The sequence below is a fragment of the Pteronotus mesoamericanus genome, unplaced genomic scaffold (assembly GCF_021234165.1).
Source record: "Pteronotus mesoamericanus isolate MK-2021 breed Mesoamerican mustached bat unplaced genomic scaffold, CSHL_Meso_final contig_20, whole genome shotgun sequence".
Lineage (NCBI taxonomy): Eukaryota > Metazoa > Chordata > Mammalia > Chiroptera > Mormoopidae > Pteronotus > Pteronotus mesoamericanus.
The window spans coordinates 65,494,089-65,506,478 of record NW_026555085.1 but is presented as its reverse complement, the minus strand read 5'-3'; the positions used below and the strand labels follow the sequence as shown (position 1 = coordinate 65,506,478).

General features: G+C 42.5%; 1 protein-coding gene across 4 annotated transcripts in view; it reads left to right on the top strand.

The window, feature by feature from the left end:
- The window catches only part of FYN (FYN proto-oncogene, Src family tyrosine kinase), a 199,165-nt gene that overhangs the window by 128,111 nt on the left and 58,664 nt on the right, over positions 1-12,390 (top strand). For all 4 annotated transcript variants that reach the window (XM_054569842.1, XM_054569839.1, XM_054569841.1 and 1 more), the window contains one exon: positions 11,923-12,180. In XM_054569842.1, coding sequence (XP_054425817.1) covers positions 11,934-12,180 — 247 coding nt within the window. In that variant the 5' untranslated portion in view covers positions 11,923-11,933. The remainder of the gene's footprint in view (positions 1-11,922; positions 12,181-12,390) is intronic.

The following is a 12,390-nucleotide window of genomic DNA, read 5'->3' as shown; positions in this document are numbered from 1 at the left end:
AACAGTTGAAAACCGGTGATTTGTAACTGATGATTTCTGAGTAACTTTTGCTGGGGAGAGTTTCTTTGTTTTTATTATTGTTTTCTTTTTAACTTCCTCATATCCAGCAGTTCAGGAAGGGGACCGCTGTACCCAGTAAGCTTAGGAAAGAGCCAGAGATAACTGGAGCTGTGTTGTGATGAGACTTTTGCAAAAAGAGCAAAGAAAGTGGCTGGGAACAGAGCATGCTTCTCAAAAGGGAGCACAGGGTAGTCAAAAGAAGATGTGATTGTATTACACATGGACTTGGATCCAGGTCCCAGTGACTGGGTAGCCCTGGGCAAGTTACTTAAATTCCGTGAGTCCGAGGTTTCTTAACTGTGAAATACCGTTTTAAGGTTGTTCTGAAGATTAAAGGAAATAATATATGTAAAGTACCAAACAGAAAATATGTTCTCAATAAATGGTAGCTGTTGTTATGATTCGCTATTGTTGTTATACTAACCCACCTTAATCCAAGGTTAACTGTCAGTATCAAAGGAGGTCAGATGCTCTTGTTAGTTCTAGAGACAAGGAAAAAAACAAATGACCAAGTGTTAGGTTTACTTCCCTCTTGTGTTGGGGTACACGCTACCTATTATAATCAAAAGACTCCACCTCACTCCCCCCACCCTCCAAATAGTGGCTGACATGAAATAGATGTTCATGCCTCTCTCATGTTAGAGTCTGATGTCAGAGCTTTCAGGTGAACAAGCAGCTGTGCTTCACAAGGCCATCCAGGGGCCAGGCTCCTTCTGTCCCACGCTCTGCCATTCTCTGTTAGGTTGCCAGCCTCTATCTAGTTGAAACCAGTTCAGCAGCACCACATCCACTTTTCAGTCCACAAAAAGTAGGAAGAATGGAATGCAATCTACTCCCTTTTGAAGGACTCATCAGATGAATAGATCACATCCACATACAATCAGTTAGCCAGAATTAAGTGAAAAGGCCACACATAGCTGCAAGGGAGTCCGAAAAGTGGAGTGTTCAGCTACATAGCCATAGATAGGCCTTGTTAAAACTCTGTTACTGTGGGAAAAGGTGGTGGATTTGGCGAGACAGTGAACAGTCTGCCACACCCTTCACCCGCTTTCATTCTCTCACGACTCACTTATTTTCAGTGATGTGGATTTGGGCCTCAGGTTGCAAGGCTGTGTTTCTTTATGTCCAAGACCAGAATCCTGCAGACTTTCAGGAATGAGGAATATAAACTTCTGTGCTGTCATCTTTCAGGGGGTAATTGAACCTTAGGTTCAATTACTCTGCAAGACAATACTCTAAAAAATAATCATATTCTGCCTCCTTGATATTCCAAGGAAAAGTCACTATTGAATTGCATTACCGTACACTTTTTTAGGGAAAAGTGTTTACAGAATGTATACTGGTATATAAATTAGTCATCTCTTTTGGATTTGTTAACAGAAACTTGACTGGATTTCTATCAGGTACCACATAGGTCATCAACCAGTGGTCTAGGCCATGTAGCACATGTTCCTCCCACATGAAATGGCCACAATTTGTCATCCCAAATACTGTTTTCAGATGCTGCTGGGGAGACCATTACTGTCCTCCGTGGGTTCCATGTCCTCTTCGTCTTACTTATTATTCCCTCCTTTAATTTTCTTGTCTCTCTGCTGTCACTCAGCTCGTAGTCATGAGTGCAGACTTCTTGTGAAAGACTCACTGAAGCAACAACCACACAGTCAACCAACCTGGATTCCCAGGGGTAAGGAAAGTAAGCTCCACTTGATCTCAGCCAAAGGCCAAGAAGCAATGGATAAAGTAAACTCAATGGAAGGCAGAGGTAGTCCTCTTTTCCTTTAAGTGAGGAAGCGGTGTGAGGAAGCTGGCTAGAGTCAGTCTGCTCTCTGCTCCCTTATCCCATCATCACTGTCACTGTTGTTCCTTGTCCCAGTAGAGGCCATGGAATTAGAGAGGGGTATGTTTTCTGACAGCCTACTTTATCAGCATTCACACCAAAACAGCTTCCAAGAGAAGCTTTGAAATTCTAAACCACTGCAAGGGGTACAAAAGTCGTGGCTCCTGGTGTTGCTGATTCCTTGCAACTTGAGAAAGTGCCAACATAAAGATCCAGAGGAGCAGGGACTGGGCTTCATGTCATTCTTCAAAGAAAAGACACCATCCTCAGTTCCAAAAACACAATACAAATGTCCTCACAACCAAATTCTCAGGGCAGTAGGTTGTGACGGGCTCTGGCTGCATAACCGGACGAGTGGAAAGGGGAGATGTGGAGGTCCCAACACATGCATGAACTCACGGACAAAAAACAGAAAAGTAAAATTTCCCTATTTGAAATCCATTCTGTTTCTTTAAAGGAATGGATCTTCTTGACTGGACTGGTGAATTAAAAGGAAAAAGAATTCACTGTTGTTTTTCTTTTTTGAAAGGATGAGGCCACATTTACAGAATCATCTGGCAAGGAACCTCTATGGAGACTGGAAAGATTGGCAGAGAGGGGTTTTGTTCAGCATTGTAGTGTGAACCTCCTCAGCTTTCATTCTCAGCTTTGGCGGGGAGGGGGCGTTGATGACGCCTATTCAAACAGCTACGTTGTGCTAATGTGTTTTCTTGTGGCTCTGCCAGGTGACACCCTGACCCTTAGGCCCTTGGCCAGTTCAGCCCAGAAAGCCAGCCTCTGCCACTTGGCCCAGATGTGACACTGACTTTCCTGTTTCTTTGATAGTTCATGAATAAAAGCCCATATTTTTGTGTTTATTTGTGTCCATTGGTGGTTTTTATACAACAGGGCCAAGGAGGGTGGAAAGATGCTTGACTGAATATCGACACTAGAAAGAAACTGTTGGATCTTTTGTTTCTGAAAACTTCAGGTCACGTAAACCAGTGTTGGTATTTTTCTATGCCCTGCTTGGATTGCCCTAAATTCTAGGGAATGGGGAATTCTAGTCAAAGTCAAAAGTCAAAGCATCAAAATGCCAGGCTGACTATCCCAACAAGAAAAGGTAAAGGCAAGAAGAGGAAAAGTAAGAGGAAAATACAAGACTTTACCTGCCTGGTGCCCTAGGCAATTCTTGTCTCTACCACCAGCAGGCATCCAAAGGACAGTGCTTTGCTTCATCCTCCCCACCTTAGAGCCACGTCCATGTGTTGTCTTCAGGCTCTTGCTCACCAAGAGGTCCTGCAGATACCTCAGTAACCAGAGCTCCTCAGCTGAGGTCCACGGGTGATTTGAATGAGTATTGTCATTCTGAGTTTGCTGGGTTTCCTCAGGTACCTAGGAGTTTGGGGCCCAAAAGTCCTCAAAAAAACCACTAATCCAGACACCCCACTCCTGGTTCTGTAACCCCATTTGCTATCAACACAATCTTGGGAGTTGATTGTATATTCTGGCTTTGTTTAATCTATGTCCTTAATTAGATTTCTGTGGCGGTTCATCTGTGTACATCGACCCCCCCACTCCCAACACTGCTCCTTCACTGCCCACTGCTCAGCACAGATGTTATAAAAACACACTCAGAAGTCTCTCTGTGCTTTGGCACTGTTGCCCTTCATACCTTCCTGAAGGAGAGGTTGCCTCTTAACAGACTTTAGAATCAATCACTCTCTGTCTCTTAATTTTTAAGTTCCTGAAGCGTACTTCATCAATATATGGTTATTATCAACTCATATACAGATTCAATCAGTAATTGACAAAATTAAAGGGACCTTTCTTTTTATGTTCATTATTAAATTGGAACATTCTCAGTATAGAAAAATCTGAGAAATAAAGAGAGAGAACAAAGAACAGTCATGCACAGTGTTATCGCCTACACACTACCGGCAAGCATCTCGGTATCTTTCTCTCCAAACAGTTTTCTCATTATATAGTCTCAATCATGTGATCCCTCTTACTATACCATGAGCATTTTTACATATTACTAACAATTTTCTATAAACATGAGCTTTAATTTCTGTTTAATTTTATATTATGAGCATGCCTTACAATTTACTTAGCCATTGCCTTCTTGTTAAACAATAAGCAAGGTTTCTAATTACAATTCAAATATTAAATAACAATCCATAGAATCTCTTCATATGCCATTTTTAAGTATCTCTTTAGCACAGATTCAGATAAAGAACAGGCCCATTGTTAAGGTTTTTTTAAAAAAACAATATTGCCAAATTAATTTACAAAAAGGTTCTACACTTATTCCCCATCTTGTTTCATCAGTATATGAGAATATGCATGTAAAGGAAACTTCATCACTATTGGGCAGACTTCTTTTTTAAATTCTGTTAATTTAGAGATGAAAGCATCTTACTAATCTAAATTGTGTGTCTTTGATTACTACTGAAGGTAATATCTTTCCATATGATTCACAAGTTGTTTTTTCCATCTTGAATTGCCAATTCACATGATTTTCCATTTACCTAATCTTAAGATTTTTCTTATCTATATAAGTGCCTAATATATTAAAATATTAACCCAAAGGAATTGAAAGCATATGTCCACACAAAAACTTAGACATGAATGTTCATAGTGGCACTATTCATAATAGCCGAAAAGTGAAAACAACCCAGCTGTCCATCAGCTGATGAATGGTAAACCGCAAATGGTACACCCATACAATGGAATACTTTTCAGCCATAAAGAGGAGTGCAACTCTAATTTATACTACAAAATGAATGAACCTGAAAACATTATGCCAAGTAAAAGAAGCCAGCCACCAGAAGCCACATATTGTATGATTCCATTTATATGAAATGTCTAGAATGAACACATCCAGAGGGGGCCAGGATTAGTGGTTACCAGGGGCCAGGGTGAGAAGGGAATGGGGAGTAACTGTTTAATGAAGACATGTTTCTTTTGGGTACAATGAAAATGTTCTGGAATTACGTGGTGTAATGGTTTCTTTTGTAAATATATTTAAAACCACTGAACTATACATTTAAAGAGGGTATACACTTATGGTGTATGAATTATATCTCAATAAAAATAAAATAAGATAAAATATTAAAATACTAACCACAAGGAACTTCCATGTGATCCAAAAAGGGGCGGGAGAAGGCCTGATAAACTTTACAATCTGCTCTAAATCTTTCTGAACCTTTGGCATAGACAGTTCAAACACATCCCTATTTTTACCACCATTTCTCTCCAAATGAAGTGAATACAAGAAGAAAATGTTCTTCCCTCCTTTTGGAGCCTTTCCATGCTTTGGTATTAAACCCTCATTTAGCCATTTGGGTTGGGAACTGTTCCAGCATTTAGTTGACTGCAATGTTAAATCTCACCATTGGCGCCTAATGCTTCCATTTCTTTTTTATTAAGTGCTTTTGAATCTCTGGGCATTGGGGAATGGAAGGTGATACGGAAGGGAAAGGAGAACATGTTACGGGGGCAGGAGCTGCTGCTTCTCAGTTCGGGGGTCATTTGAGCAAGACAGGCCATTGGGGGCGGGGAGGAGCCAGAATAATAGTCTAGGCGCCAGAAATGTGGCTTTTACTTAAAGTGATGTGACTTTCTACAAGTGGTTCATATTAGTTTAGTTCCCTTGCCGTGTGGTATAGAACAAAATCCATCCTCGTCACTCTCCAGAGAGCCTTTGCAAGTCATGCATAAGTGATCGAATGGGCCCAGCTCCACCTCTTATTTTTTCTGAAGCAAAGCTTTGATTTGATTTTTTAAAAAGGCTGTGTTCTCCCATTGTCGCATGTGGCCACTGCCAGTGTTGCATGTATTTCTGCTTTTACATCAGTCTTCTCACCACAGAGATGTACTGTTTTACCACTTGTGTTTGGTGGGGGCCTCGCCCTCGCAGGACCCCATCAAGAGTAGAAATCTGTTATTTTGTGTTGCGAGGAGGCATTACATGTGTAACTCAGTTAATGAAGTAAATATGTTGCAGAAAGTTTTGCCTGTAAAGCAAATCGCCTTTCAAGTGCAGGAGGAAGGCTCACTTGTATACCAAGGAGGCCAATGCTGACTCCATCATATATATGAATATTCCACCACGTCTAGGAAATATTAGGAAACCAAGGGCTGCTTTCGAGTCATAGGCTCAAATGTTCATTAAGATGCCAAACTACATCAAGGAAGCTGGTGACTCGCCACACCTGGCATGGTCCCAGCACCCTACAGAGCCAGTCTCAGGGGGCAGGATGTGAATGTGGGAGAGTGAGGCCCATACCCAAATCCAGGGCCTTCATCTGTCGCGCTCAGGCAGCTGGGCTCTGGGGGACATTCCCCCCAGGCCTCTCCCTGCCCTCCTCCTACCCTCGCGCCCACACCCTTGCGTGGACTGGCCTAGATTCCATGGGGCAGGAGGCAACCCCAGTCTATAATAAAGGCTTCACATGCTGACCATGGAGTTAACCTGTCTCGCATCAAATCCCAAATCCACCCCGACTTAGCTGTGGACAAATTCCCAAAGCTCACAGTTCCTCCATTATAAAGCGAGGGAAATAAGAATACCTCCCCCTTCGTATTGCCCTGAAAATTCAGTGAGACAGCAGGGCCCGGCTTTTTCCCCAGCCTCCTCAGTCATCTCGGGCCCCTCTGTCCCGACTGTCCCCAGAAGATAGCACTGCCCGCACTCCCTGTGGGGTGTCAGGACCCCGTGTCCTACAAAAAGGACTGAAAATCATCATAAAGGATTGAAAGTGTTAGGAAATTTGGGTGACAGGTTCTGTGGCCCAACTCCTATTGCTACTGATGTGGCACTCATCTGTCATACATGTCCTTCTTCCAGCAGTTACGTGGGAAAACTCAGGCCAGCCTTCCCTAGGCTTCAAGGGATTCATCTTCTCCATTGTCTCCATTGAGACAATGGGAGAACACAGCCTTTTTAAAAAATCAGAACACCCCAGGCTGACTCTTGTGGGTGTTTCCAATTTTGCAAGGATTAAGAGCCCCCTCCCCACCCCTCACCCCAGCCACGAACCTTCCATCCGGACTCTCTCTGCTGCATCTTATTATCCTCTTGCCTCATGTTGTTCCTGTTGACTGAAAAGGGGTGTTTGCTTGTTAAGCTGCCAGTTTTTGCTTTCCTTACAGAGAACTGGATGAAACTGTGTCGTAGATCTACAGTTCAGGTTTAAATTCTTTTCCAAATGTCCCACCTCGGTTACTTGTGTTTGGTTTCTATGTTCCCTTCCTTGTCCTTTTCCTTTTAGTTTGATGCCTGCCCAGATAAAGTGGAGACCAGCTAAAGGAATAGGGAATGAGAGCACCAGGAAACACACCACATCAGATTACAGGCTGATGCGGCTTTCCTGTCACTCTCCAAAGTCCGGGCTGTCAGGAGCAGGGACGGCGCCTTAATGCCTAAGGGCTGTCGCTTCTCCACATGCACCGAGGCTGGTTTCTCAGAAAAAAAGTGCTTAGACTGCTGAAGTTAAAGTTATTTGTTGTCAACTTCACCTTTCCTCCTCCTGCCATCCCCCCTCTGCCTGCAAGCTTCTGTGTCTCAAGAGGAGGTAATTTGCTTTTGCAGAAGACTGCCAGTGGCCTCTTTCCATTTCTGGTACCCAGCTCTCACTCCTGAAATCCCCTCAAAAGCCCTGCAACACTATAAGCAGAGCATACAAGCCATGCTTTATGGATTGGCATATGAGAACACATGAGCATATTTGTGTTTAATGGCCATCCGGCAGACCGGACCACGGTCTCTAGCATCAGTGGCGGGGATGTACATTCCACCAGACTCTCTGTGGATCAGTAGCCTCTGCCCCAAGAGGCAGAGAGAGTCGATCCTGTATGACAGTTTTAGTCAGTCACTCGAGGGCTATGTGACGATGGGGCTGTACATGGCATAGCACCAGAAAGTGCTGTGATTAATTGATGACATCTGCCATGTTCACGGGAGCAGGGTGTGGCGATCCTTAGAGTCTCTCTTTGGCAACTCCTCCTGGAATTGCATAATGCTGTTGGCACACAGAAGTTTCAGCAAACTAAAGACATTGTAAGTAAATCAGGTTTCAGAAACAGAGCCCCTCAGTTTGCAGGACTGGCAAATAGGGAGCTTCATAGCTATAATGTAGACACCTTGACCACAGGCCCAGGATCCTGCTGGTCAAAGTGCTTACCCATCAGTTTTCCTAAGCAGAGCTGCATGCGGAGAAAGATGGTCATGAGTTCATGGTGTATGATTTACTGCTCAGAGTTACTCTGGGGCCCCACTTTCACAATGGCATTATTCAGAGTTTCCCAGCTCCCCACAGATCTTGAACAAGTATGTTAGTGCATTGTATGTTCATGATGCACCTACAGCTTTGTCCATAGAAGCCCCACCACAAAACTTCGCATAATAAAGGATGTTTTTATTTTAACACTGCGAAGTTTGCCTTGTGGCAAGGAGCCTAAAGTCACATGGAGTACAACTCATATAGCATCTTCTGACTCTTCCATTGGGAAATAATTAGTCAGACCACCCCAAGTGGGAGGAAGAAGACCACAAGTTCTTAAACAAATATTTTCATTGTGATTAACTTTTAATGGCTTGAGCCTGCATTTGCTGATTTATTTTGGTTTCTTCATGTTTGTCAAGGAAGGGAAAAGAATAAGCAAGATCTGTGCAGAAGCATTTCTTACTCGAAATTCCAAATGCATGAAGTGGTAGTAGAGCTGTCCCTTTATAAAAGAGAATTGTTTTCTCCAATTCTCTTTCTGGTGTTTTGCATTTAAACAATTAACAAATATTTATTGAGATCCTACTGCACGCCAGGCACTGTTCTGGACACTGGGGATAAAATAATTTAACAAAAAGCAATCCCTGTCTTCAAGCAGCTTACTATTTATTTCTTTCCATTATTTCATAGACTTATATGTAAGCTGTTATTCATTTATTACAATGGTAATACTTTTCCTAGTAGGTTTTGAAAGATTTGTTTTTTCTTAGTTTGATTAGATGTAGGATCCTATTTTCAGCGGGGTTCTGTATAGGGGCTTGTTTTATTTCGTTGGAGTTGAAAGAGTAATTTATACTAAGAGTTCTCATTCATTTTAGATTCTTTTCTCTATCACAGGGAGAACCTTCTAGAGAAAAATCAGAGCATTTCCTGTCAATTTTTTAAATTGCCCCCTTTTACCTAGCATGCCTGTTTTCTGAGGAAGACAGTCTAGATTGCATGCTAATCACATATATATAAGGGAAACAGCTGTTACACTGTTTCAAAGATACAGACATAAATTCCTTCCTCTCCACAAATCAGGATTTCTCGACCTTGACACTATTAGCATTTGGAGCCCAGTAGTCCTTTGTTGTTGAAGGCTGTCCTGCTCATTGTGGAATGTTTGGCAGCATCCTTGCCTCCACCCATGAGGTGCCAGTAGTACCACTTTTCCCCAAGCTGAGATAACTAAAAATGTCTCCAGGCATTGCCTAGAATGACCCTTGGTGAGGGGAGCAAGGTCAATACTGGCTGAGACCCACTGGTGTAAATGATGTTGTTCTGTGATTTGGGTCTCACGTCCTCTAAGTACAGCACATCAGTGAAATCCCTGAAAAAAGCCCTGGGGCAGAAAGTGTCTGCTGTCTGTCCTGTGTAGAAAGTTGGAGTAACTTTCCACCGTGAAAGAGTTCATATAAAGTGAGCAAGACATTTTTCAGTCTTATGAAGCAACACCAGCAACAAATGATGAAATTTCTTCAGTAAATCATGTCTTGGAAATAGTTTGCATTTCCTATTGGAAACTTGTTAAACTCATATTCATTTACCGTAAGTTAGAGAGCATGTTGGACACAGTATACTGTAAATTAATCTCAAATGATTTATGAGTAAATGTGTTCCAGATTTGGTGATCTCAGCTCAAGCAGTAGGCGGCTCATTTCCAAATATTTCTATTCTCGGGAACTGACATTCAATTCAATAAGTATTTATTGAACCGTGTAATGTGAGAGGACTGTAGAACAGTCTGATATTGCTTCCATGACCCTGCCCAGCAGAAAATCAGTGCCCAGAACAGTGCCCCTTCCGAGAGTCTCCATACGTGACGTGGCCTCCCCTACTTTGGTTTGCCAGAGACTGTAGGAAAACTGTGTTTTTCGTTCTCCTTCACTGCCTCAAGTCCGTTCCCATCCTGAGCAAGCTGTGCCCTCCCCAATGAATACATGTAATTACGCATGATGTCATGTGTTTCTTATTTGGTTCTTTGGTCCCAAGTGGGCCACTTTTCAGAGTTTTGCTAAGGACATCCATTGCAAGTTCTACCTCCCTGCTGTCAGTTTGACAAGGGTATTGCAGTCCACAGAGGGGTCATTTAACCAACTTACCTTGTATTTTTAACAATCTTCATTTTTCATACACACCAATAGATTCAAAAGTACAGGGCAAACTGTTGTTAAAAGGCACTGGAGGAAGGGTTGGTCTTGATGCAAAGAGAAAGAAAGGGTGAAAGAGAAACATAGTGGGCTAGAGAACCTTCCCTCATTTGATTGCTCTTTATTGAGACCTACTATGTGCCAGGCACTGACAATACAGCTATGACAAAAGTGGACAGGGCGCTCCTTTCCTGGAACTCAGTCAGTTACTCAGTGAAACAAGTGGACAAGCCATGTTTTGTTTGGTTTTGTTTAATGCGGTGCAATAGGTGCCAATATGAGGAAAACCGAGATCCTTGGGAGCAGTGGAGAAGAGTGCCGCCCCAGCCTGGGGAGGGTGGCGAATCAGAGAAGGCTTCGCAGAGGAAGCAGTGTCTTAACCAGGATATGAAACATATGTTGCATAACAAAGAGGAGAGGGAAAGCGTGTTCAAGGCCTGAAGGAGATGACAAAATTGGAACCATTGAGGAACTGAGAAGTTCACCGTGTTTGGGTAGTAGAATGTGAGACAGGAAGAGTGAGAAATAAACAAGAAAAAACAACTAATGATGCTTCTTAGGATTCTCACTTGAGCAACTGGGTCATAAGTGACACCATTTACTGAAATAAGGAGCTCAGGAGAAGTAGGTTTGGAGGAGGGAGAGGTGGCAAGGACTCAAGTTTTTAATCTACCACTACCTCTAGGACATGGGAGTGATTTTTTTTTTTTTTTTTATGAAAGATGTCAAAAGCTAATGAAAATGTAAAGAGTTGAGTAGCAGCTTTCAATGATTTTGCGGTCATCATGACATCCTGCAAATATACTTCGACCTCTCAGTTTCTGCCAATTTAATTTTTCATCCAGCAACTATTTCTTCTTGATACTTATAAATATCTTTTTTATTTTTATTTATTAGTTTTAGAGAAAGAAAGAGAGAGAGAGAGAGAGAGACAGATTTTTTGTTGTTGTTCCACTTATTGATGCATTCATTGGTTGATTCTTGTATGTACCCTGACTGGGGATTGAACCCTCAACATTGGAGTGTATCAGAACAATGCTCTAACTACCGGAGTTGCCTGGCCAGGGGCCTTATCATTATCTTATTTCTTAACTTTAACCTAATAAGCCCCAAAGAATGGGTACTCATGAGTGAAGAAGTACGGTGAGTCATTTCGGGGCTGTTTTCTTGCTTTTCCAGCACACCTCTACCCTCTTCTTAATTTTCCTTTGTCGTGATGGAAGCTTTTATTCTAATATTATGTAGACTCATTTTCTAAGTCATATGTTATTTTTGAGATGACTAAAGAAAAACATAATAAGTATTACTGGTCTGTCTTCGGGCAGGTGTGTGGTATCACAGAATTTTAAGGGGTGCAGACGTAATTTGAGAAAAATTGCTATGTGGTGAACATCAATTCTGTGTTGATTCCATCGCTCAGAGCATAGGGAGAGCAAGTGCAATTGTCAAGTTAAAGGCACTGAGCTTGCCTCTAACCATCAACGCTAGCCATTGTTTTTTATCACGCCCCTAACAGGCCTGAAATACCCAAGAGCAAGCATCAAGAATGCGCCGTTGGAAATAGTCAAGCACCCGGCAACTAAGGTGCATCCAAGTTCACGTGCCTCCTTTATGTTTTCGGCAGGAATTTAGATAATGGGCTGTGTGCAATGTAAGGATAAAGAAGCAACAAAACTGACAGAGGAGAGGGATGGCAGCCTGAACCAGAGCTCCGGGTACCGCTATGGCACAGACCCCACTCCTCAGCACTATCCCAGCTTCGGCGTGACCTCCATCCCGAACTACAACAACTTCCACGCAGCCGGAGGCCAAGGACTCACCGTCTTTGGGGGTGTGAACTCTTCGTCTCATACTGGGACCTTGCGGACGAGAGGAGGAACAGGTAAGTCCCAGTGGTGGTGGAGGGCCGAGGTGGGGAGGAAGCAGCTACTCTTAATTTTTTTTTTTTTTTTTTTTTTTTTTTTTTTTGCAGTTGAACATTTATGCTCCAGCTCGTTTTGACTAAGGACTTAATATTTAAAGTTTTTCATCAGTTTCCACTTATAACACATTCTACCAGGTTAAGGGCTGTAGGAAAAAAAAACAAGCCAGA